Source organism: Mus caroli, unplaced genomic scaffold, assembly GCF_978045245.1.
Source record: "Mus caroli unplaced genomic scaffold, Mus_caroli_1 scaffold_18, whole genome shotgun sequence".
Taxonomy (NCBI): Eukaryota; Metazoa; Chordata; class Mammalia; order Rodentia; family Muridae; genus Mus; species Mus caroli.
The window spans coordinates 20,309,548-20,336,989 of record NW_028227273.1 but is presented as its reverse complement, the minus strand read 5'-3'; the positions used below and the strand labels follow the sequence as shown (position 1 = coordinate 20,336,989).

Genomic DNA, 27,442 nt, shown 5'->3' with positions numbered 1-27,442 from the left:
ATTATGTCTAGCTTCGTCGGAGTTTTATTCTTGGGGTTAACTGTGTCTGGTATATCAGTCCTTTGCTGTGTAGATTTTATTTATTTTTACTTTTGATGTATATGAGTGTTTTGCCTGAATAATGAGCAGCTGGTAATTGAGGAAGCCAGAAGAGGGTATCAGGTCTCCTGACACTGGAATTAGAGGTGGTTGCTAACTGCTGTGTGGGTGCTGGGAACCGAACCCACATCCTATGCAACATCAGCAATCTGCTGAGCAATTTTTCTAGCCATAGTATTTTAATTTTTTATTCAGATTTTTCTTTATTTAAAGTATGAATTCTGAGAGAAAGATAATAATTTACATTTTGGTTCTTAACATTGGTATTTTAAAGATTAAGTTGTTTATTTGTATTTTAAGCAACTTAACCTACTAAAGGCAAAACAGAAGGCTTTGGTGGAACAGATGGAAAAAGAAAAAATACAGAGTAACAAAGGCTCATCATATAAGCTGCTAGTAGAGCAAGCAAAACTGAAGCAGGCGACCTCCAAGGTAAGCTCTACCCCTTGCAATGCACTCATAGGGTTTTAATAAAGATTGGGAAACTAAATAACATGTTGTTCTTATCAACATTCAGAATCAGAGCATTCGGCTTTATTGAAGGAGGTGTCTTGTGGACGCCCTGCCTAGTAAATAACCTTCAGAGAGGATTTTGAGCCAGGAAATTAGATCAAGTAGTTCCTGTGCAATCTTAGAGAGCGCTCACTTGCCATTGATGTTTCGGGCTGTTTTTTTCATGGTATAATATCAAGCCTTATAAATATGATCTCCTTATCCTTTTAAACAAAAGCACTAAGTAAATGCTTGTCATTTCTGCTCTCTCCAGATATATAATGCAAAGATTTAGATTTGCCATCAGAACTTCTTTGTATCGAGTTGTGCATATGAGTCAAAAACGGCCTTTGCCACATATGAATTCAGTTCCAGTGAATTTTTTTTTTAATATAGTTAATTTTTTTCCCCTCATGGTGGTGTTTGTGTATAATCTCAATATTAACAAGGTTGAGGCAGGTGGATTACAAGAAGAAAGACTATTACCTCAAAATAGAGAAAACAGTAAACACCTATTAAATTTGTATTCATTGTCCATATTTACATACCACCTACGTAACTTTGAATTTCAACTTCAAAAGTTTGTATTTCTTTTTTTTTAAGATATTTTCTTAATTTACATTTTAAATGCTATCCCAGAAGTTCCCTATAACACTCCCACCCCCCCACCCCCACCCCCGCCCTGCTCCCCTACCCACTCACTCTCACTTCTAGGCCCTGGCAGCTTGCAAGACCAAGGGGCCTCTCTTCCCAATGATGGCTGACTAGGCCATCTTCTGATACATATGCAGTTAGAGACACGAGTTCTGGGATTACTGGTTAGTTTACATTGTTGTTCCACCTATAGGGTTGCACACCCCTTCAGCTACTTGGGTACTTTCTCTAGCTCCTCCTACATTGGAGGCCATGTGTTCCATCCTATAGATGACTGTGAGCATCCACTTCTGTATTTGCCAGGCACTGGCATAGTCTCATACAAGATAGCTATATCAGGGTCCCTTCATCAAAATCTTGCTGGCATATGCAATATTGTCTGGGTTTGGTGGCTCATTATGGGATGGATCTCTTGGTGGGGTAGTCTCTGGATGGTCCATCCTTTCGTCTAAGCTCCAATCTTTGTTTCTGTAACTCCTTCCATGGGTATTTTGTTCTCTATTCTAAGGAGGAATGAAGTATCCACACATTGGTCTTCCTTCTTCTTGATTTTCCTGTGTTTTGCAAATTGTATCTTGGGTATTCTAATTTTCTGGGCTAATATCCACTTAACAGTGAGTGCATATCTAGTGACTTCTTTTTTGATTGGGTTACCCCCCCAAATACATCCATTGTTTTTAATAGCTGAGTCTTACTCCATTGTGTAAATGTACCACATTTTCTGTATCAATTCCTCTGTTAAGGGACATCTGGGTTCTTTCCTGCTTCTGGCTATTATAAATAAGGCTGCTATGAACATAGTGGAGCATGTGTCCTTATTACCAGTTGGGACATCTTCTGGGTATATGCCCAGGAGAGGTATTGCTGGATCTTCCGGTAGTAAAAGTTTGTATTTCTATAAAGTATACCTTTCTAGATTTTAAAATAATTTGAATCAATATTAAAATTTGTTTTAAATATTAGATTTTATCTATTTTATGGCCTAGATGCAATTCTGTTGTATATCATGTACCTTAAAGAGGAGATAATTTATGCTAACCAATGGAGGCAGCTTCTTATCGTTAGCCTGGTGTGAAGGCTTATGCCTATAATGTCAGCATCTGCAAGATAAGACAGGAGGATCAGAGGTTCAGGCTGATCAAAAGAAACAGTTGGGGTTTTTGTGTTTTGGTTTGATTTGGTTTGGTTTGGTTTTTCCAGACAGGATTTCTCTGTATAGCCCTGGCTGTCCTGGAACTCACTCTGTAGACCAGGCTGGTCTCAAACTCAGAAATCTGCCTGCCTCTGCCTCCCAGGGGCTGGGATTAAAGGCATGCGCCTCCACTGCCCACTGAGACAGTTGTGCTTTAAACAAAACACTCTCCCCTATTTTTTCTTGGACACTTACGGTGCATATGAAAGTTTTGTCCATTAGAAGTTATATGTTGGATATTTTCATCTTACAAAAGTGTATACTGAGAAGTTTCCATTAAATAAACATTTCTCTAAATCATGTATATTTCTGTATGCAGCATTTTAAGGATTTGATTCGCTTGCGCCGGACAGCAGAATGGTCTCGTTCTAATTTAGACACTGAAGTTACAACAACAAAAGAGAGCCCTGAGATTGAGCCTCTTCCATTTACTCTGGCCCATGACCGCTGTATCTCAGTAGTGCAAAAGCTCGTCCTGTTTCTTCTTTCCATGGATTTCACGTGCCATGCAGACCTCTTACTGTTTGTCTGCAAGGTAAGTCCGCTGCAGTCCAGCGTTTGATTGATATGACTAATGAAAGGAATCAGTTCTTTCTCTTTTGTGTTCAATTCCCTTGTCTTACTATGTGCCTTGAAAGGTTTTAAAAAAATACTCTTCACTTAGTTCCTGGGAAATCAGATGCAATTTATTTGGTTAAAACTGAGGTTTGGAAATGTAGATAATTTGGGTGTACCTATCTTCATTCTTCTATCAGCTCACATAGGAAGTGTTTCAACATGGAGGAGATTACTGAATGACTTTGAATTCCATGATTGTTTTCCTGCAACACAGTCATTGTTTATTTGTAAATATTCACCCAAATTTATAACCAGTCACAAAATCTGGACCTGGTGTCTCACTTCTTTAATCTCAACAGTCAACATGGCAGAGGCAGGCCATCTTCTCTACAAAGAGAATTCCGGGACAGCTAGAGTTACACAGAGAAACTCAGTCTTGAAAATAAATAAATTTAAATACAATTAAAATTTAATGTGCAAGTTCCCATTGTTTGTATTTTGTTTAAAGTAATTTATAGAAAAATTAAACATCTGCCTTGAAAACTGTTGTGTCAGTGTTCTATTATTATTAATTTTTAATTTAACTGGTATTTTAAGCACATGATTTCACAATGTGTTTCAGGTTCTTGCACGCATTGCAAATGCGACCAGGCCAACTATTCATCTGTGTGAAATTGTGAATGAGCCGCAGTTAGAAAGACTGTTATTGCTTCTGGTGGGAACTGACTTCAACAGAGGAGACATCTCTTGGGGTGGTGCCTGGGCTCAGTATTCTTTAACCTGTATGCTGCAGGACATTCTAGCAGGTTTGTCAAGATTAATTTTTCTCATAGTATGTCAGAATTAGCTCAAGTGATGTCTAAAGGAAAATGTCAGAGAATTCCTAAATGCATAAACATTGCAATAGCAGCCATCTAACTTTATCTTCTTCGACACTTGGAAGAATAGTTTTAGAAAGTTGTTACACAGTACTGGCAAGGTGGCTCAGCAGGTAAGAGCATTGACTGCTCTTTGTAAGGTCCTGAGTTCAAATCTTGGCAACCCCATGGTGGCTCACAACCACCTGTAATGAGATCTGATGCCCTCTTCTGGTGCATAAGAAGTCAGCTAAACTGTACTTATAATAATAAATGAGTCTTTGGGCCAGAGAGAGCAGAGGACCTAAAAAATTCAATTCCCAACAACAACATAAAGGCTCACAACCATCTGTACAGCTGTAGTGTACTCATATACATAAAATAAATATTAAATAAAAAGACAGTTGCTAGGTGACTAAAGTGCGCGGTACAGGTGGGGAAGACCTGTTTGGTTATCAGTGAGAAGCACTCTGCTTACTAGTTCTTCTGTGACGTCAGAAAACCACTCTGTTAGCATCTTCACCTGTTACGCATGGGTAATAAAAACACACAAATTATTAAAATGGTTAGGACCATCTCCTCCAACACAGGAGAATTGTTGGCTCCGGTGGCTGCAGAAGCGATGGAAGAAGGCACAGTGAGTGAGGATGTTGGTGCAACAGCTGGCGACCCTGATGACTCCCTGCAGCAGTCCTCTGCTCAGCTGCTGGAGACCATAGATGAACCATTGACACATGAGATAGCAGGTGACTTAGATCACATTCAAGACAGCCCTCACTTCTGTCGTTTACATGAAAATGCATTTCTATTTGATGAATGTTAATGACATATAAAATTGAGTTTTGTGTTTTTCTGTTTGGTCTTTTAAAACAGGACCTTTTTCTTTTTATATCTTTTGCTATCATTTTCTAAGCATTTTATTTTAGTGTAATTTATATATTGCTTTCATTTTATAGCATTGTAAGCAATTTCATATATTATCTTTAATTTCTTTTCTGTTGTTGCAGAAGAAACAATACCCAGAACTTAGCACCTTAGGAAGCAATAGGAACAGAAGAGGTAGTGGCTTACAACCACGAACTGCAGGGATTTGCACCCTCTTCTTATTTATGTAGGCACCATACACACACACACATACACACACACACACACACACACACACACACACACACACACACACACACACATTTAACATCCTACAGTCACTTTCAGTTGTTTGTTTTAGTCATAGGTTCCCCCATAATCCAGTTCTTTCAACTGATTGCTTCTTCATTTGCAAAGCCTTTGTTTGCAGACAGCTCCTGTTTGCTGCCAAGAAGCTCGTGAGCAAGCCTTTGCCATCAGTGCACTCTCTTAGCTCCTCATGTTATCATTTGTTTAATTAACGTGCAACTCTACCCTAGCCCTTTCTTAACTAACGGTATACTGGTTTTTATATATGTACAGAAACTAGTAAAGGTTTGTGTTACCTGGGCGTCCTATATATGTGTATTCTTGAAAAGAAAGGATGAAAAAGCAACCACTTCAAGTTATAGGAAACTACTTAAAAAATTGGACACATCTGGGAGCAAGATAGTTTCTTATATAGTAAATATTTTCCAAGTAAATAGTTTTACAACTTAATTCTCTTTGGCTTCAGCTTGAGTTTTTTCATGACACTACTGTAATTATGGTTCACTTACTTTAAAAAGAATATGTGGTAAGTGTAACAAAATATTAATCCATTTTAGGTAAGCTAATGATTATTTTGAACAGTAAGATTTATCTCACTAATAACTAACTAATAACTCACTACCTGATACTGCATTGACTTTTTTATAGTGCTGTCAAGTGATAAGTTTGCATGCTGATTAATTATTAAATATAAATCTTTAGATGTTTTCAAAGTGTGTTATGCAAATGAAGTGCTCAGTTCTATAACATAAAGCAGTGTTTCATTTACATTTCATGTAATATATTCTACCAATGAAGTACTTTTTACTCATCTGAAGGTACGCCTCCTCTCTCTTCTTTGGAAAAAGATAAGGAAATTGACCTTGAGCTACTTCAAGACCTCATGGAAGTTGACATTGATCCTTTAGATATTGATCTCGAAAAGGATCCTCTTGCAGCCAAAGTTTTTAAGGTATTTTGTGTTAGGATAATTTCATCTTATACATTTTGTAATAATTATAGCACTAGGATGCATGGTGTATGAAATGGCCTTAAGAGATCTGTATCCACATTATTCCATCCAGTAGATAGGCAGTGCACAGGTTATTGTTTTAGGATCACATGAAACTTCCTACAGAATGATCTATCATAGGATCCAACTGAAGTTTTAAGAATCACACACAGACAAACTGAGATCATTTCTTATGTTTTATTAGACGGTAATGTGTTAATACATGAAGTCAATAATAAAAGAAACTAAAGCAACCACAAAAACCAAGAAACCATAGTAGAAACTGAAAAAATTCATAGAGACAAATGATAGTAAAAATATGTCCTATAAGAACCTCTATTATACAAGAAAGTTTATTGCAACAAGTATGCATAAAAAAATATTGTAAATATCAAATAACCTAATCACGAGGCTTTCAAAAAATAAATAGCCAATCATAAACACAGATGGCCAGAAATTAATGAAATAGCTCTCCAGAGAACAGTGTATAGTATATAGTATCAACAAAAGAGTCGTTCTAGGAAAAAGTTACTAAGCTAGCAAATCCTTTTCTAATCTAGCAGCAGGAGTAATAAGTAAAACTGTGCACATTTGCTACCAAGTGTATCCCATTATGCAGCATACTCTTTTGTGCCTCTTAAAAAGAAACAAACAAAGGCAAGGTGGCTGGAAGTTTGACTTAGCAGTTAATTGCATTGGCTGTTCATACTGAGGACCTGGTCTTGATACCCTGCACCCATGTGGTGGTGCATAACCATCTGTTACTCAAATTCCATAGGACCTGATACCCTCTTCTGACCTATGCAGGTACTAGGCATGTGTGGCACACAGAACTATGCATACACATAATAAATATTTTTTATAATATATTTTTTATATAATTTAACATAATAAAAAATTAAAAGTACTAATGACAAGGGTGTTTTGATCTCCAGCATCCACATGGTAGAAAGAGTAACACGTTAAAGGAAACAATCTCTTAACAGTGTCTCACTCTAAGTAAATGAACTTCTAAAAATTGAAGTAAAGATAAAATGACAGTTTCATATATAATACATATTTTTTCTCTTAAACTCATAGCCATGAACAGTTATGTAATAAGAATTCCTTGAAGCCAGGAGATGTAAGTTATGGATTAACTGACTTTCAGGCAGCCACTGGGAGTCTTACCTAAGATCAGATTCTTGCAGTCATCATTTCTGTTTCTCTCATCCATTTTTTAATGGAGATGCATTTATAATACTTATTGCTCTTTGGCACATCATTTTATTTTTATTTATAATGCTAGTTACCTTTCAAGTTGTAATCTTTTACTATGTGAGTTTGTTTGTTATTTTGGTTTTTCAAGACAGGGTTTCTCTGTGTAGTCCTGGCTGTCCTGGAACTCACTCTGTAGACCAGGCTGGCCTCGAACTCAGAAATCCACCTGCCTCTGCCTCGAGAGTGCTGTGATTAAAGGCGTGCGCCACCACGCCCAGCTTCAGGTTGTAGTCTTACAAGTTATTCTTTGTCACAAAGGAAGCAGAATATTACTGTAACATTTTATAAATTAGTAAAATTCCAACAACTTTGAATAGTTTAGAAGGAGGAAATGTTTATTTTGTAGGCTTACTTGTCGTAATACTGTAAGTTTGTATAACTCAGTAAAGACATGAACTCCTTTCTTTTGTTTTAAAGCCTATAAGCAGTACATGGTATGACTATTGGGGTGCTGATTATGGTACCTATAATTATAATCCTTACATTGGAGGCCTGGGGATGCCTGTAGCAAAACCACCATCAAACACAGAGAAGAATGGGTCCCAGACTGTCAGTGTTTCAGTGTCTCAGGGTAAGTGCATAAGAACATTTTAAGGAATATACTAAGAAAGTTACCTTGTGTTTTCTTTTGAGAAGCTGAATTTCGTGTTCTCCATTTCTGAATTGTGCTGTCTTTACCGTTTGTATCCATCTGTCTCTGTCAGCAGGTTGAAAGTTGGTCCATGTTTTCTCTCTAAGTCACTCTAAGCGATTTGAAGTGACAATACATTACCTTATTGTAATTTCTTTTTTCTATGAGATTACACTCTAGTTAGATCATTTCTCTCTCCTCTTTCCTTCTTTCAAACCTTCCCCTATTCCCCTCCTTGCTCTTCTTTCTCTCTTGATGGCCTCTATTTTTATTCATTGTATTATGTGCATAATATATAGAAAGGCACTCTTCCTGAATTCATAAATCCCATACTCAGTCTGTAGCATGTCACTTGGATGCGTGTTTTCAGGCAGTTTGCCCAGTCATTTGCTGAGACTGTATCATCCTACTATTTGACACTACTGGGAAACAGGGTCTCCACCACCCAACCCCCTGATCCTCTGGCTCTTAACAGTTGTTCTGCCCACTCTTCTACAATGTTTCCTGAGCCCTAGGTACAAGAGTGGTTTCTAGGTGTATCCACTGGAATTGGGTTTATTGCTCTGCATTTTAATTGGCCTCTGGCTCTATGAGAAGTTATTGTTCCTCTTGGAGCATTTTCTTTTCTTTTCTTTTCTTTTCTTTTCTTTTCTTTTCTTTTCTTTTCTTTTCTTTTTTTTTTTTTTTGGTTTCCCGAGACAGGGTTTCTCTGTGTAGCCCTGGTTGTCCTGGAACTCACTTTGTAGACTAGGCTGGCCTCGAACTCAGAAATCCACCTGCCTCTGCCTCCTGAGTGCTGGGATTAAAGACCTGCCCCACCACGCCCGGCTTGGAGCATTTTCTAGTTCTTGGGCAAAGTATGATGTTGCCTCAACTTCATCCTTTTCTACTTTTGCTTGTATTTGAAAGTTAGTCTCTTCTATATTTTAAAATTTTTTAAAGAAACCAAGACTTGGATTGTAATATTGTCTTAATGGTACTATGTGAGTGTGTGTCTACACATTTATCTGTGCCTAGTATGATGTGCTAACATTTATTTCCTAATCTGATAATCTTCTGTTGATGGTGGTTTGTTGTTGTTTGTTTTTTGTTTTTGTCTTCTCTCTGGGATGGGGAAGCCATCTCCCCTTCTTCCATGTGTTTTCCTTCCACTCTCATCATGTCACTGATTTATTCCCCGTGTCTCAGTGCATTCATTTCCCATCAGAGCAAGTTGTTGCTCAGATGCTCTCCGTGGCTTTAGTCCTTGGTAGCACACGCCAGCATTTCTTTTTGTGAAGTAGAAGCCTCTTCTGGGATCAGATGTTTACCCATTTCTATAGTATGGAGCCCATGAGTATTAACTTTTCAGATATCTCCTCCTCCCTTTTGTAGCTTTAGATGCTCGTCTAGAAGTTGGCCTTGAACAGCAAGCAGAACTTATGTTGAAAATGATGTCTACTCTGGAAGCAGACTCCATCTTACAAGCATTAACAAATACATCTCCTACCTGTAAGTATGATTACAATTCACATGCTTACAAGGGGTCATTGCTTTTCTGAATATTATCAAGGACAAGTTTAAAATTCTCTGTGGTAAATTTGAAGGTGCTTTGAGTATATGACTTAACAACATATAACTTGGTGTCCTGTTATGAAATGACATGTCTCATGAAATGAGACAGTGTATTCTCAAGTCAACATTTCAGTCCAGAAACCTAAAGCGTATTCCTGTTATATGCTGTTATGACGTTAAGGAAATTCTAGGGAATACTATATATTTTATTATATTGATTCTACATCGTGACACAACACAACTTTTTAAGTATTAGCTTCTTTATTTTGAAATACTAGGCTGGATAATATAAGTGAAGTGTCACTCAAAGGTCTCCTAGCCAAATCCAGAATTGAGAGGCATCACATTCCAATTACAGCAAAAGAAAGGCAATCTTTTTCCTAGTGGTCTGGACAGAAACAGGTGATCTGCCAGAGTTGTGCCTTCTTGGGCTTGATGTCTACTGATACCCCGCTTATCAAAGACAACATTAAGAAGTGATGTTGGGTAGAAGGAGCTAAGAGTGACATTTTCTCCTTAGGCACACATGCCATTTCATTGTTTCCTAGGCTGAAGGAAGGAAGACCTGTAGATAGTTGGAAGTGTTGTCGATGATCATAGTCTGAAAGAATCCACAACATATGGTCTTCCTTTTGTAAATAGAAACTTTAGGATATATGCATTTTTTTTCTTGCTCACAGAAGATGAAGGAATAAAAGGGAACAGCTCCTATTAGTACATAAAAAACATTGTGCAATAGCTCTCATTTACTATAGAAACCACAGTTATTGAGTTCAATCCCCTCAGAACATGAGACAGTGCAGGATACCTTCAAGATCCCATTTCATTATTTGGTATTGCTTATTTAAAATTTATTGGGAGCCCTTTAAAAATACTTTCTGTTTTTAGTGAATCTCATGCCCTTGATCACTGTCCTTCACCCAGGTGTGTTTCTTTTTAGTTTAGTAATACTCTGAATATAACATAAATTTATCCACAGTATTCTTATATTTTCTATTTCCCATAAATAGATTTTCAGTTTATTCTTGAAAAGCTATGTGGTCAGTTCTAAGATGCAGTCAAGGTTAAAAACGAATGAACTGCAGGTTGCATGTCTGGGTTAGTGGCAGAGCACTTTTCTAGAATGCTACACCCTAAATTTAACAGCACAGTAAAACACAAAGGCATGCACTTTATACATTGCGGTGTTCTAGAAAGGCTTTCTTTATAATTAGTAAAGGTTTTCCTTTCACTAACTTTGGAAATGGGGGAGAGATTCGTGTTCTGAATTTGCGAGTTTCTTTTTCTTGTCTTTAGTTTCTAGTAATTCCTAAATACTATTATAGAACCATTGTATACAATTTAATTTTAACAAAAAGTTTTAGCCTATTCTTGACTGTTTGTTAATTCACATGTATTCCGAACCTTGCTCATAAAGTGGTACTTTTGTTTGATTTTCAGTTTCACAATCTCCAACTGGAACAGATGATTCACTTCTAGGGAATTTACAGCCAGCAAACCAGAACAGCCAGCTCATGATACAGCTCTCCTCTGTCCCAATGTTAAATGTTTGTTTCAATAAACTCTTCTCCATGCTTCAAGTCCATCATGTTCAGGTAGGACTTTAAAGGAAAGTAATGTATTTTGACATATTTTGACATAATGTGTTTTATTGGATGCAACTGAATGAAAAGTTCGTATGTGGCCTGACCATGATGGTATCTTTATTATAGTTGGTTGAGAAAAATTTAGGAATATTTACGGATTCCCCCCACCTTAGTTGCCAGTCATTTTTTATTTTCATGAGTTTAAGTATCGGTACTTTTTCTGTCTTACATTGTTTTTAACCCCGTGGTTTAAAAGAGTTAATTCCCAGTTTTCATCGAGGAAAGCATGGGGTTTAAAGGGAGTTCAGTTAAATTTATCAAGAATTTTAAGATATGTTTGCTTGCTGACCTAGTTAAAATAGCTAGGAGATAATGAGAAACAAGTTATTTACTCATAAGGTTATAAGCATAAATATTTTTGTTTGAATGGTCTTTCATACATTTTCCTCGTCTTAGTTTTCTTTCCTTTATTTGTATTTTTTAAGTTGGAATCACTTCTTCAGTTGTGGCTCACATTGAGCCTTAATTCTAGTTCATCAGGGAACAAAGAGAATGGAGCAGATATTTTTTTATATAATGCTAATCGGATACCTGTCATCTCATTAAATCAAGGTAAGGTTTTTTGTTTTTTGTTTTTGCTGGAAATCCATTACTGTAATCCAAATAGCAAATTGTTAAATGGACATAATTAGGTTAAAATGTACATTATCTTTATTGTTAAGATTGTGTTATTTTGGTGAAAGAAGTTCTTTGAATTGGGTGTGATGGCATTTGCCTTTAATCTCAGCATTTGAGAGACAGAGGCAAGTGGAGGAATGACTTGAGGCCAGCCTGGTCTGCATAGTGTGTTGTTGGCCAGTCGGAACTATAGTGAGCCCCTACCTGAAATTATTTTTAAAATAATGAATTGTTTGTTTTTGTTTATTTGAAAGCTCAGTATTGAGACCTGGCTAATGTTTTAGTCAGGTGGTCTGGCATGGGTTTTAGGCCAGTCTGGGTCTACATTCTGTATAGTGAAAACCTGTCTCCAAAACAAAACAGAACAAAACAAAAAACCTCTCCTCACCCCCCCCCCCTTTTCTCTTTTTCCCTTTTCCTTCTCTTTATTCTCCTCCCCTCCTTCCATCCATAGGCGCATGCACGCAAGTGTGTGTGTGTGTGTGTGTGTCTCCGTGCTTCCTATGTGTGCAGAGAATGGCATAAGGTATCCTATGCTGTCACTGCCTTCCTTATTCCCTTGAGTCAGTTTCTTACTTAACTTGAATCTAGGTTAAGTAAGCCAGCAAGCCTCAGCAATTCTGCTGTGTCTGCTCTGATCCCAGGGTTATAGTTTGTTGTCTGTACCTTCAACTTTTTACGTGACTTCTGGGCCCTTGAACTCCGACACTTAGATTTGTCCAGCAGATACTGTTACATGCCGCGTGCTCTCTGTGGCCTGTTTTCATTCATGTATTTTTTTCCACACTGAAGGTTTAGTTCCTGTGACTCTGTTCTGTGTTTCTGCTTCTGTTGTGGAATTATTTTTTTCCCTTTCAGTAAGAGTTTTCCCTCCTAGCACCAGAAGCTCATTTTGGGTGACTTCCCAGAGATCTGTAGGTCCGGGAATGCACCTTGGTTATTTGTTTACCTGGATACATTCAGAATCCGGGTGGACACTCCACACCTAATTCCTTTGTTCAGCATTACTTTTGTTTTATTATTATTTTTTTAATGCATTTAAGTAAAATTTATCTCTTTCTGGGGCACTCACCCTGTTTCCCTGGGGTTCAGCAAACTACCAACTCCAGCGTTGTAAGGTCAGGTGATATACATTGCTTCTTCAGAGCTGCATCTTGGCTATGCTTGGTGATGTGTGGATAGGCATTTGCCCATCTGGGCATGTATAGTGTTCTAGGTGCTCCCAAACAGGAAAATTTGAAACTTTTTTGTGATTTTGTGCAAGAATAGCCAACCATTTTCATATTAGCATAGAATGCTTCTAAAAGTTGACTGGAGAGATAGCTCAGCTGTTAAGGGCATTTGTTATTGCAGAGGACCCAGGTTTGGTTCCTAGACACCTTCATGGTGTCTTATAACCATCTATAATTCATCCAGTTCTAGGGGACCCACCACACCGCTTTGAACAACCAGGGGCACATATGATGCACAGTGTATGTGCAGGCACACAATCATACACATCACCTAAATAATATTTGCCTTTCTTCCCTGCTTTCACTCCTCTTTCTCTCCTTCCGTCTTCCTTCCCTCCCTGCCTCCCTTTCTCCGTTGTGCTTGACAAGCTTTGTAGCCTCAAAGTAGAAGCACTCTCTGGGGTTGTGTTTTTGTTTTTGTAAGACTATTGTGTAGATACTTAGGCTTATCAACGTTTAATTAGATGTGACAAGATGAACATTCCCCATGGTTCTGTTTGTTAAACTTGGAAATTTTTTCATTTGTGTCAATTAAATGGTTTTGGTTTTGGATTTCAAAGTCCATCTTGTTGTTTTAAGCTTTTGGCATTCCAGCTCTTCCAAACTTCCTTCCTTAACAGCTGTCAACAGCATCTCTACAGCATGTTTGAAAGGAAGGGTTGGGCCCTGGTTCTGCAGTCTGCTGTATTTGATGGGCACTGAGCACTCTGAGTAACTTCTTAGACTTCTCCAGCTGCTATCACTTCTCTTTGTCTCTCAAGTTTTTTCAGTAGTTTGAGTTTGCTCTTTTCTTCTGAAGTCACATTTTTGATTGGTCTACAGTATCCCAGATTTTTTGGTCGTTTGTTTTTATTTTGTTCTTTAAAACTACAATTATAATTTAAAATTCTGGGAAGTCACCCAAAATGAGCTTCTTTATTTAACAATAAACAAAATTCTCTCTCTTAAAAAAAAAACAGGCATCATTTTCTTTAATTAACATAGGAATGAATTACTCAATATCATTAAATAAGTCTTGGAAAATCCCACTAGAAATATGTCAGGAGCCACAGATTTGTGGGGGATGCATGAAAAGTCAGTGGGTATCTGTGCAGCAGGTTAAATATGAATACAAATGCATTTATCATCTGCACAATTGTTTTAGTTAGGTATTTTCTTTATTTACATCTCAAATGTTACTCCTTTCCTGGTTTCCCCTCTGAAAATCCCCTATTCTCTCCCCTGTCCCCCTGCTCACAAACTCACCCACTCTCGCTTCCTGGCCCTGGAATTCCCCTGATATCCCAGATTTTTTAGGGTGTCTTATAGATTTTTGTTCTGAAGAATGTTGACAAATCACATTGGATAAAAAGTACATCAGATTTGTAATGATAACATTTCATTGTATGTCACATGCTGAGCTTTAAACTTGTCTTGTTATTGAGTTCCGACAGTATATTTGTGCTCCTGATTGTGTGTGTGTGAGTATATTGGGACCCACAGAGGTCAGAAGAGGCATCAGCTTTCCTGGAACTAAAGTTAATCCACTTGTGATCTTGTGGAAATCCCACTGAGCCATCTCTCCAGTCCCCTTGTTACCAGCTCTTTGAGTTTTATTTTAGGTAGTGGGAATTTTTGAAGATATGAGTTAATTGTGAAGAAATAATTTATATTTTGTTTTTAGTCATTAATAAATATTCATTTATCCCAACTAAATACATTTTTCCTTTCTTTTTCTATGTAGCATCAATAGCTAGCTTTCTCACAGTGCTAGCTTGGTATCCAAACACTTTGCTCCGGACGTGGTGCCTTGTGCTTCACAGCTTAACACTCATGACGAATATGCAGCTTAATTGTAAGTTCAAAATGTATTTATACTGATCTCTGTCATATAATTTAATTTTTCTGATATTATGCCATTAATGTATGTCATTTTAGAAAATGAAATATTAACCTAAGGATTTATTGCTTTTTATCTCATTCTTTTTTAGTCTCTACATTTTATCAATATTTGGATGATTTTATATTTATTTAAACATAAGTTTATTTAATAGGATACCTTTTACACTAATATTTAAAGAATTGTTCTACTCTCTGGTTTGCATTGTATTTCCCATTTGACTCTGTGATGCTGAAGATTAAGTTAGTGCAGAGGATGGGTTACTTATCCACAGTTGACAGAATATAACCTGTGGATGACAGCAAGCATAGGTCTTGCCTCGATTTATCTTAGAGACCTGAGTTAAAAAGTAAGAGTATCTTTTTCTGTTTCTGGAAATGGAGCGTTGTTACTCTGCCAGAGGCCCTTTGAGATTTAGGTCCTTCCCACTGGTCTGTGTACCAAATAAAGATGTACTGGTATGTTTTCCCAATCTGAAGGGAGGTGAGAGGAGGAGACATGTGGTAGATGAGAAGCAGAATGCTCTCCAGTGAACCTGGGCTTCTTGCATGTAAAACATACTCTGTTGTATTCACAATGCTCTTTTTTCCTTTTGCTGTGCAGGGCTTTGAACTCTGTAGCTCTAGCAGTTCTTAAACAACTTATTTTTTTCTCTTGCCCCTAGCATCCTCAGTATCTGGGATTACTTGTCTGCACCACCAGCCCAAGAGATAAAGGAATGTGGCATTATTCTTTGCAATGAAAACTTACATATAAATACATTTCCTTATTGCTAGGAGTTATTCATCCCTTTCCTTTTTTTTTTTTTTTTTTTTTTTTTAATAGCTGGTTCCAGCAGTTCTATTGGAACTCAGGAGACTACGGCTCATTTGTTGGTTTCAGATCCAAACCTTATTCATGTGTTAGTGAAATTTCTTTCTGGTACCAGTCCTCATGGGACGAATCAGCACAGCCCACAGGTAATAAAGTGTTTAAATATTGATGTATGTGTTCATACCTCTCAGTAAACAGATAATTAAAGTAGCCTTCATGACAAACAGATTTCTCTACACAGATTTTGTTTTGTTTATTTGTTTGTTTGTTTGTTTGTTTTTTGAGTCTGGGTCTTACCATGTAGTTCTGGCTGTTCTGGAACTCAATCTGTAGACTATGCTGTCCTTGAACACACAGTGATCTGCCTGCCTCTGCCTCCTGAGTGCTGGGATTAAAGATGTGAACCACTGTGCCAAGCTATTAACTACGTTTTGAATAGTTTAATAAGCATTAAATTTTGCAGGGGCTCTAAAGTTTTCCTGTAATTTCTCATTTAATAAGTGCTGTTATTAAGAATGATTAATTTTAGTCTTTATATTAATAATTTTCCCTAACCAAATAAACAAAAACCCAAAAGTATTGCTCTGGAATGAGCTTTATGCATCTCACTTTAGATTTCTTTCATATTTATTTATTGTAGTGTGCTGCTGCTGTTTAAGTAATGCTACTTAATTATTGTTTCTTGATGAAATAATTTTAGTGGTCAAATCATTTTTTAGTGTAAAGACAGTAAAAGGTATTTTAAAAAATTAATCTTTCTATATATCTTGGTTTTATATCAGAAATATGACTAATAGTGCTATGATTTTTTTTTTTGGAATTAGCAATTACTGTTACATAATTCTAAAATACCTTAGTTGGAAGGAATTTTCTATCAAAGGACATTAGCTTAATACAAAAGACCACTATGTAGGAATTCTGCAAAGGTGTCCTTAACATGAAATGTGGTCTGCTTATTGAGTGCTGGTTACCATCACTCATTGTTTTCCTCCATTAATTTGTTCACTCTCCGTCCTGATCGCAGCCACTCCTCTCCTTTTGGTGCCCTCCCTCTTACATACCCCTCTGCCCCTTTCCCCTCGCCTCTAAGGAAGGGAAGATACCTCTCTCCCCACTATCAACCCACTCTGCACATCAGTTTAGTGCAGGACCTGGCACACCCCCTCCCACTGAGGCTACTCAAGGCAGCCCAATTGGGTGAACAGGATCTACAGGCAGGGATAAGTCCTGATTCAGTTGTTGAGGGACCTGTTTGAAGACCAAGCTACATATTTACAGAAGGTCGGGCCAGGTCCAGCCCAGATCCAGGTCCAGGTTTGTGGTTCAGTCTCTGAAAGTCCCCAAGGGTCCAGGTTAATTGACTCTTCCGGTCTGTCTGTGGAGTTTGTATCTCCTCTGGGTCCCTCGGTCCTTCCCCTACCCTTCCACAACATTCATGAGCTCTGTACAATGTTTGGCGGTCAATCTCTGCATCTGTTTCAGTCAGCTGCTGGGTGGAGCTTCTGAGAGGATGGTTATGCTAGGCTACTCTCTGAAAGCCTAACAGAGTATCAGAAATAGCCTCAGGAATCGGCTCTCATACATGGGCTGTGTCTCAAGTTGGGCCGGTCATCGGTTGGCCATTCATCCAGTCTCTGTTCCATCTTTTTCCCCCCGCAATTCCTGTCTGTAGGACATATTTTGGGTTGCATGTTTGTGTTGGTATTCTCATCCCTCCATTGGGAGCCCTGCCTGGCTACAGGAGGAGCCACTTCAGGCTCCATATCCCCTCCTACTAGGAGTCTCATCTAGTGTCACCCCATCAACTCCCTGGGACCTCTCTCATCCCTGGTCTCTCCCCACCTGGTCTCTAGCACTTACTTACTGATGAGAAAGAAGTCTGGGAAAGAAGGGTTTTAGAACTTGGCGTAAGTATATTTTACTTTTAGGGTTTATTGTTTTTTGTCATTGTTGTTAGGTTCTTATGGCTCTTGGCTTTACTGGGCTTTGAAAACTGGACTATTGGTGAGTCACTTCACCTGGATCCAGTTCTGCTTCTTGTTTTTTATTAAAATGTTATGTGCAGAGATGGTTTATCTGCATGTATGTCTTTGCATCAGAGGCATGCCTGGTGCCTACTGAGGTCAGCAGAGGCCTCTGATCCCTTGGGACTAGACAGATAGCAACCACCATAGGTCCTGTGGAAGAGCACCTAGTGCTCTTAATCACTGAGCCCTATCTCTATCCCCAAATTGTTTTCTTTAGGGATCACATTTTTTATAAGGATATTCATAAAATTCAATGCAAAATGTTGTTGTAATTTGGGAAGTGTTACAAAGACATTTGGTCATTGAAGCAAGACAAAGAAATATGATTAATTATAGAATCTTCATTTTTAATATGTAAAGAGTGAAATTTAAATTTATTTACTTTCTCCTTCGCTGTTAAGATTTTGTTTTTCATCTGGACACTAGAGCTCCTAGCTCTGCTCTTGACATTTGAGCATGCTGTGTTTCTCACTCAGTAGCTTTCAGTGGGTGTGCATCTCTCCTCAGGTTGGTCCAACAGCTACACAAGCTATGCAGGAATTTCTCACCCGGCTACAAGTGCATTTGTCTTCAACATGTCCCCAGATATTCAGTGAACTTTTGCTCAAGTTAATTCACATACTGTCCACAGAAAGGTAAGTGATAGCATGTAGTCCTGTACATGTCCTGATGTAAAGGTGAATGTGGGATCCAATTAATACACCCTCCCGTAACAGTGTTAGGGCTTTAGTAGGTCAGAGGACAGTTGGGTTGAGGGGCTGTGGAGGAAGGGTTCAATGGGAGATTTTGGTAATTTTCATTTCATTTTATTGCAGATTTTTTTTCAAGTCTTCTAGGTTCTGTTACTGTAACAATGTGGTATCTCAAAATCCACTGATACTTTAATAATCTTGTAACTTAGTTATACTTTTTAGTTGAAAGTTGTTCGAAATTACATAAATTCAGCAAATTCGTGGTGGTGCATACCTTTAATCCCAGTTCCAGCACTCCAGAGACAGAGGCAGGGGGATCTCCGTGAGTTAAAAGCTGACCTGGTCTATAGAGTGAGTTCCAGGACACCCAGGGCTACACAGAGAAACCCTGTTTCAAAAAATAAATAAACAACAACAACAAAAAATTACTTAAATTCTTATGAAATACATAGAGAAATAAGGACAAATTTTTAAAATGTATAATACTAATATTCTAAAGAAAGATAGCTCAAAAATGAAAGTAACGGTTCCATCCCCTATAGAAATCATTAGTAAAAACAAAAGTATGCAGCATGCTAAAAGGATAAATTGCTGCCATGCTGTGGTAATTCTTAAAATGATTGAATGTTGGAGTAGCACAGGTTGTCAGGTGACACTGGTGTATAATCCTATGGAACCTGCCTTACATATGGAAGGCAAGCACTCAACCTCTGAGCCAAAGAATTCCTTAGATCCCTTAGAGAGAAAGAAGGGTGAGTTTTAAAAATATGTAATACTAATATGCCAAAGATGCCTGTATGTCAGAAGAGGGCATCAGATCTCATTACGGATAGCTGTGATCGCTGGGAATTGTATTTAAGACCTCTGGAAAAACAACCTGAGCCATTTCTCTTTGCCTAAAAAACAAAAAACTTTGAATGCATGATAAACAGTTTGTCAATTATGTAGAGGTCAAAAAAAAAAAAAAATTCTACCTGGGTAGCCAGTGTCCTCATAATACATAAGTGACCATTATAGAAATCAGCTTGTCACATAAAAATCCTTCAGTCTGTTACTTTAAGCTAATTTGGTATACTTGTATTTTTCTCTTCTTTCAGTTTAGAAGGGAAGCTATTTTCTGGTTAGGTATATTAAAATAGAGGCGAGCAGAAACTTGTATAAGGTTGGACAACTGCTAATTGAAGAAACATGGTAGTTAGTCAAAGTTACCTAAGTGATTTAATTTTTAATCCTTGTTTTTCGCTTCTCTACAGGGGGGCCTTCCAGACAGGGCAAGGACCTCTTGATGCCCAAGTGAAGCTGTTAGAGTTTACCCTGGAGCAGAACTTTGAAGTTGTCTCAGTTAGTACGATTTCTGCTGTGATAGAGTCTGTCACTTTCTTGGTGCATCATTACATCACTTGCTCAGACAAAGTCATGTCTAGAAGTGGATCAGACAGCTCTGTCGGTGCTCGGGCTTGCTTTGGTGGACTCTTTGCTAACCTCATTCGTCCAGGTGATGCAAAAGCTGTTTGTGGTGAAATGACAAGAGATCAACTCATGTTTGATTTGTTAAAACTTGTTAACATTTTAGTACAGCTGCCTCTTTCAAGCAATAGGGAATACAGCGCAAGAGTGTCCGTGACCACCAATACAACAGATAGTGTTTCAGATGAAGAAAAAGTCTCAGGAGGCAAAGATGTCAATGGAAGCAGTGCCAGCATTCCAGGATCTCCTGCATGTGTTGCTGACTTAGTCTTAGCCAACCAGCAGATTATGAGCCAGATTCTGTCTGCCCTAGGCCTGTGTAATAGCAGTGCCATGGCAATGATAATTGGTAGGTATTTGGAATATTAATCTAATCTCTTTTTGGTATTATACCTATTTTTATATGAATTTTTTTAACAACTTAGGCTATTAGTGAATACTTTCATAGAGTGGCTTTACAGGTAATACACTATCAAAAATTCTGAGAAAATCTTAACAAAGTAACTTGATTAAGAAATTAAGATTAACTAGGCATTGTGGCCCAATGCCTTTAATTCCAGCACTTAGGAGGAAAAGGAAGAGGGTTCTCCATCAGCTTAAACTCAGCATGATATACGCAGTGAGCTTAATGTTAACTAGGGAGAGCCTGTCTCAAAAAACGAAAAGAAAAAGCAGGATGAAGTCATCCATTTTAAGTACCTGGCATGGCTTCAGAGTATGAGAAAACAGCAAAATGTACCCCATACCTGCATGCTCTTATGATACATGTGTCATACAGTTTAACTTTCCTACCATTGGAAAAGAAACATTTTAAAGGGCTTTAACATAATGTAAGGCACTTTATGTCTGAAACATTTTCTGCCCACTAATACTCTTCTCCTTCTCCCACCTCTAATTTTATTTCATGAGTATATAGTTTACTTGGCTATATGTTTGCATCACCTGCATGCTGTGCTCCCAGGGGACTAGAAGAAGGCTTCAAATCCCCCTGGGACTGCAGTTATAGACAGTGAGGTACTTACCACGAAGGTGCTGTTAATCAAAACTGGGTCCTCTGGAAGAGGAGACAGTGCTCTTAATCCCTTTATTTTCTTCTTGATTCAGTGATGTATGTCATTTAGAGTGATGTCCTCTTAGTCACATAATAAGACCATTTTTATATTAGCCTGCAGTAATCTTTATAGGAGCGTGTGTGTGTGTGTGTGTGTGTGTGTGTGTGTGTGTGTGTGTGTATGTGTGTGTGCGCGCACGCGTGTGTGTGTGTGCATGAACGTGTATGTGAGCACATGTGTCTATGTGTCTGTGAGAAACTGGAGACTTATGTACCTATCCTTTACTGTTTTTTGAAAAATTGGTTTTTTTAACTGTTTTAATTTTATTGGTTTTTATGTATGTATTTTACAAAATGTATAATCTTCTATTAAACTAGGAGCAAGTGGCTTACATCTCACCAAACATGAGAACTTCCATGGTGGGTTAGATGCCATATCAGTTGGAGATGGATTATTTACCATATTGACAACACTTAGTAAGAAAGCCTCTACAGTCCACATGATGTTGCAGCCAATCTTGACCTACATGGCCTGTGGGTACATGGGCAGACAAGTACGTTCAGCAGCTGCTGCAGTAATTTAACAGTTTGATGGTAATGCAAGCAGAGAATTACATCAGACAGATGAACAGTATTCATGTTCATGGGCAAAGTAACTCTTAGATTTCACTTTTAATAGAAATTGAAGAATAAAATTTCATGAAATGGTCTTTTAAAAAATGACCATGGAGATAAGTCAATATTTATATTCTGGAAATGCTCACTACTCCTTTCCCTGAGAGAGCATCTTTAACTAGCAGGTGTTTTCCTGAGATGTGACACAGAACTACTAAAGAGGGACAACTCTTCAAAATTATCTTTTATTTCCTTTTAGTTAAAGGGTGTGGGGGTAAATTTTCATTCTAATACAATGTTTTAATTAATTCCTTAGTAATTTCTATAGTGTCATTTCGATCATATTAAGAAATCTAGTTGTCCAGATTCACGGGGACTTATAACTCAATGTTGTTTGTTTCCTTTTAGGGCTCTCTTGCCACTTGCCAGTTATCTGAGCCCTTGCTGTGGTTTATCTTGAGAGTGTTGGATACTAGTGATGCATTGAAAGCTTTCCATGATATGGGTAAGACAAACGTCTCCTATGCTGTCATTTTAGCATGGTCCTTTCAGCTAACACTGTGGCACGGTCATTTTTGAACTCTTTTGAATCTTCACTTGTTTCTAGGATTGTTTTCATTTAGTATTCTTTGTGAATTTAGGTGGAGTTCAGCTTATATGCAATAATATGGTTACCAGTACAAGGGCTATTGTGAACACTGCAAGAAGTATGGTATCAACTATTATGAAATTTCTTGACTCTGGACCAAATAAAGCTGTTGACAGCACTTTGAAAACAAGGATCCTGGCGTCTGAGCCTGACAATGCAGAAGGAATCCATAACTTTGCACCTCTTGGTAAGACAGTGGTCATGCCTCTTGCTGTGACTCAGCTTAGTGTTTGGATGAGGTGAGGCAAAATTAGTTGTGGACACAAGTTGATATTAGATTCATACAATTTTAAATATAAAAATTCCTTTTATAGGCTATTGGGTCCAAAACATTCTACTAACTACAACATTTTTAGATCAGTTCTCTCTTCAAATGTTATTCACCTTGAAAGGAGTTAAACATTGATATGTCTTACATTTTTAATTTAGGTGTTTATTCCTTCATACTGCATTTCTTTCATGCTTATTGTTGTTTCATGAACATCTGAGAAATAGAGACCCATTATTTTCATGGTTAAGGAAAGTATAGTCCTCAAGAGTTTTCTACTTAATTTAAAAATTACCCTAGACATGTGCTCACTAATGGTCACTTGTCATCTGACTAATAGTTCACTGGCTATTTTGGGAATGCTTTGATCATCATGCTTGGTGTAGCTATTCCAGCAGATGTTGTTATAGCTTCATATAGTATCATCTGAGTATTCCTCAGTGTTATCCTGCATCCTTTTCACACGTTTGCATGCTGTTTCCCAATGTTTTCTTGTAGGTACCATCACTTCTAGTAGTCCTACTGCCCAGCCAGCTGAGGTGCTCCTGCAAGCCACACCGCCCCATCGAAGAGCTCGTTCTGCTGCTTGGTCCTACATCTTTCTGCCAGAGGAAGCCTGGTGTGACCTTACCATCCACCTTCCGTCAGCAGTGCTGCTGAAGGAGATACACATTCAACCTCACCTTGCATCTCTGGCAAGTGAGTACTGTGAGGAGTGCTGAGAGTGACAGAGGCACGGAAGATGGGAAGTGCTCTCAGCAAGCCCTCCTGTGCTCACCTTCGGTGTTAGATCATGGGTACATGTGTTTAATCACTGTGGTCGGTTGGTCTCTCTCTCTCTCTCCTTCTCTCCTTCCCCCCCCATTTCTCCCTCCCTTCCTCCCCCCCTTCTGTATAATTCACTTGGTTCTTAATTGAATATATTTTATCAGAACATTTTAAGTTAAATTCCTTAAAATATTTGGAAAATCAGTTCCAGATTAAGCAGAGACACTTTTTTTTTTTTTTTTTTTTGTAGAATATTCAGTAACAATGCTTGATAACATTTTTCCATTTAAAGTCACTTAGATTCTTTCAGCATATTCACAGTTTATATTGAGATGGTCACATTCATTTGTGTTCAATGTTATCCAGTGTTATTCAATTGGATGAAAAACTCGGGAGATTTCATAGATTTTTAGTATGTTTGGAAGAATATTTTTATTTTTAAGGTAGACTATAATCTAGTTATATTCAAACTATTTCCTAATCTTATCCAAATAATATAAGGTGAATGTCAGACATAATGTCATGTCCCTGTAATTTCATGTCATGGGAACATGAAGGAGGACATTTTTGAACTTGAGGCCAGCCTGTGTTTCCAGATGAAATAAAACAAAAAGAATAACATACCCAGAGGAATGGATACAGAAAATGTGGTACATTTACACAATGGAGTACTACACAGCTATTAAAAATAATGAATTCATGAAATTCTTAGACAAATGGATGAATCTGGAGGATATCATCCTGAGTGAGGTAACCAATCACAAAAGAACACACATGATATGCACTCACTGATAAGTGGATATTAGCTCAGAATCCTTCCTAGAAGGGGGAACACAATACCCATGGAAGGAGTTACAGTGACAAAGTTCGGAGCAGAGACTGAAGGAACGACCATCCAGAGACTGCCCCACTTGGGGATCCATCCCATAAACAACCACCAAACCCAGACACTAAGGCAGATACCAACAAGAGCTTGCCTGATATAGTTATCTCCTGAGAGGCTCTGCCAGTGCCTGACAAATACAGAAGTGGATGCTTACAGCCATCCATTGGACAGAGCACAGGGACCCCAAAGAAGGCGCTAGAGAAAATACCAAAGGAGCTGGAGTTTGCAGCCCCATAGGAGGAACATTAATATGAACTAACCAGTACCCGCAGAACTCCTTCAATCAAAGAAAACACATGTTGAGACTTGTGGCTCTAGCTGTATATGTAGCAGAGGATGGCCTAGTCGGTCATCAATGGGAGGAGAGACCTTGGTCCTGTGAAGGTTCTATGCCCCAGTATAGGGGAATGCCAGGACTGGGAATGAGAGTGGGTGGGTTGGGGAGCAGGGAGAGTGGGGAGGGGATAGGGGATTTTCGGAGGGGAAACTAGGAAAAGGGATAACATTAGAAATGTAAATAAAGAAAATATCTTAATAAAAAAAAAGAATAACATATACTAAAACCTTACTTTAGCAGGCCATAAACTATTTTATAAGACAAAGTACTGCTTGACAGGGTAGCATAGGCCTACCTTCCCGTCTACTTAGGCTTCAGCAGGAGGATTTACAGTTGAGTATCTGCATGGGTATCGTGTGAGTAGGCAGCTAGTGTGCAGATAGAAACAGAGACGTGATCTAGTGACATGGCTCACCGATGGAGTCCTTTCCTAGTAAGCTTTGCATCAAGCTCTAAGCTGCAGTTCAAGTATTGCCATCTGAAATGAGAAAGCTTTTGTTTGGAAGGAAAACTGTTTGTTTGAATGTAGATAGATTTTGCCTGTGAGAATTTGGAACTCAAGTACAGTGTGGGTAGAGAAAGCTGGTATTTATGCATGCTTAACTAACAGATAACTTTCTGGTGAATTAGGGCAGGGACTCAATATATGTTCCAGTAAAAATTGAATAGATTTATTATTAAATGGTGGTAGAAATTTCAGTTGTTTGATTTCTTAAAGTGTATTGCTCATGTAAAATACAGCTATTAGTTTCTTGAAAATTACAGTTACAGTTTACAAATTTTTAAAAACTTTCTCTAACCCTTAATGTTAGCGTGGCATTTAATTGACATTTAATAAAATTATACTTAGTATAGAAATAAACCAATTTTTAAGATTTTTCTTTGATAGATATGTTTGCTCGATAGGCCTCTGTGCTATGCTGGGAGCAGAATGTCCCATTAGGAGTTTCCAGTTGTTACCTCACGGGCACTCCTTACATAACAAAAACTGTTTTACACTTAAAATTTGAAACTGTCTGGTTAAGATTTAAAATGTAGATAAAAGGTGAAACTAGCTGTGATGTTAACAGTGTTGCAAACCTTACAGTATAAAGCATTGAACCCATTGGTAATTACTATTCTGGTCTTGTCAAGTTACTCTAAACAACCAATCTTAGAACTATGCTATGCTCGTGACAGTTTTGGTAGAAGAGGAATAGGAAGTTATTGCCCTCTAAGTTGGTTTATTTTGCTTTTTACGAGTATGTAATACACACACAATTGATAAAAGTTACTGATATAAGGTGAATATTTCCATATTTGTGATTATTTTAATTGTGGGAGGTCATATTTTTTAAAAACATGCAAAATGATGATGAGTGCTAGTGACGGGTGCCTCTCTTAGTGCTTTCAGTGCTAACAGTGCATGCATCTCAAAGTTGCCAGGTTAGTGCCCTTTATTCTAGAGTACTAGAACATAGCATCTAGTTCCCTTTTTTTACTGTTCAGTTTTCTCTTCCTGCAGCCTGCCCATCGTCAGTGTCTGTTGAAGTAAGTGCAGATGGTGTTAATATGCTCCCTTTGTCTACTCCTGTTGTCACAAGCGGTCTCACCTACATAAAAATTCAGCTTGTCAAAGCCGAAGTAGCTTCTGCTGTCTGCCTCAGACTACATCGTCCTCGGGATGCCAGCACACTAGGCCTCTCACAGATTAAATTATTAGGCCTCACTGCTTTTGGTACCACCTCATCAGCCACAGTTAATAATCCCTTTCTTCCATCTGAAGATCAAGTTTCTAAAACAAGGTATATATTTTTTTACTTCTTACTCTTTTTTTTTTTTCCTTAAAAAATGCTTTCTGGGGTTGTTTTCAAATTATTCATCCTAGCCAGAGTTGATGGTGCACACTTTTAATGCCAGCACTTGGAAGGCAAAGGCAGGTGGAGTTCTGTGAGTTCCAGGCAAGCCTGGTCTACATAGCTACATAAGGAGACACCCCCCCTTCCCATGCCCCACCTCCCCAAAAAACACCTTAGTAAGTTGTTCTGTAGGTGCTTATATAGTACCTATTTCGAAATGTTAGGTCTAATACAATAATTATGATGAGTGTAACAATGAATTAGTAAAGTTAAGATTTATGTAATAAGTTTACGGAAAGCATCTTCAATAATTTGAGCTACTTATGTTACTGTATTTGTCCTTTGTATGTTTCAGCATTGGATGGTTACGGTTATTACATCATTGCCTTACACATATAAGTGATCTAGAAGGGATGATGGCCAGTGCAGCTGCCCCTACTGCCAACCTGCTGCAGACTTGTGCTGCCTTACTGATGTCTCCATACTGTGGGATGCATTCCCCCAACATTGAGGTTGTGCTGGTAAAGATTGGGTTGCAGTCCACTAGAATTGGCCTGAAGCTTATTGACATTCTCCTGAGGAACTGCGCAGCATCAGGCAGCGATCCTACAGGTGACTCTTGACTTTGCTCCTGCAATTTTTACACACCTACACAGTAAACATACGTGAACAACATGATGTTTGTAATTCTTTCTGAAATGAAGTTCTCTTAAAGCTTTGTTATTTTTAAACCTTTTCATATTTTACAGGTGACATAATTTAAATATTCAGTGAATATAACTTTTATATTCAGTGAATAACTTTAAAAAGTATATCTTTCCATATAAACTGGCTAATTTAACAATGTTTTTCTTTTTTCCTTGGCTAAGATTTAAATAGCCCTTTACTTTTTGGAAGGCTGAATGGACTGTCCTCTGATTCTACAATAGATATTCTTTACCAGCTTGGTACAACTCAGGATCCTGGAACTAAAGACAGGTATGCTTTGGTACTGTTTTTTAATTTAATCACAAACATGATTTTGTGAATTGGAATTAATACTTTTTCTTCAGAAAGTCTTACAAATGTTTAAACGAGTATATCTATCAACATCTATTCATATGGTTTATATAATAAAATAATATGTCTAGACATATCTTGAATGCTTTTGAGCTAAAATGTATTTGTAGTCAGTATTACATTTGTAGGAATACTT

General features: G+C 37.9%; 1 protein-coding gene across 12 annotated transcripts in view; it reads left to right on the top strand.

Annotated features, from left to right (window-relative positions):
* Birc6 (baculoviral IAP repeat containing 6) overlaps positions 1-27,442 on the top strand; it is a 167,167-nt gene that overhangs the window by 84,430 nt on the left and 55,295 nt on the right. For 10 of the 12 annotated variants that reach the window (XM_021186110.3, XM_021186109.3, XM_085833029.1 and 7 more), the window contains exons 33-52: positions 400-531; positions 2,757-2,972; positions 3,618-3,801; positions 4,443-4,598; positions 5,844-5,977; positions 7,694-7,847; positions 9,282-9,398; positions 10,902-11,056; positions 11,533-11,659; positions 14,681-14,791; positions 15,662-15,795; positions 18,184-18,311; positions 19,622-20,184; positions 21,265-21,440; positions 21,910-22,006; positions 22,143-22,337; positions 22,917-23,117; positions 25,914-26,193; positions 26,603-26,859; positions 27,117-27,225. In XM_021186110.3, the coding sequence (XP_021041769.1) occupies positions 400-531; positions 2,757-2,972; positions 3,618-3,801; positions 4,443-4,598; positions 5,844-5,977; positions 7,694-7,847; positions 9,282-9,398; positions 10,902-11,056; positions 11,533-11,659; positions 14,681-14,791; positions 15,662-15,795; positions 18,184-18,311; positions 19,622-20,184; positions 21,265-21,440; positions 21,910-22,006; positions 22,143-22,337; positions 22,917-23,117; positions 25,914-26,193; positions 26,603-26,859; positions 27,117-27,225 (3,626 nt within the window). The remainder of the gene's footprint in view (positions 1-399; positions 532-2,756; positions 2,973-3,617; positions 3,802-4,442; positions 4,599-5,843; positions 5,978-7,693; positions 7,848-9,281; positions 9,399-10,901; positions 11,057-11,532; positions 11,660-14,680; positions 14,792-15,661; positions 15,796-18,183; positions 18,312-19,621; positions 20,185-21,264; positions 21,441-21,909; positions 22,007-22,142; positions 22,338-22,916; positions 23,118-25,913; positions 26,194-26,602; positions 26,860-27,116; positions 27,226-27,442) is intronic. The other 2 variants (XM_085833026.1, XM_085833033.1) reach the window with 2 other exon arrangements.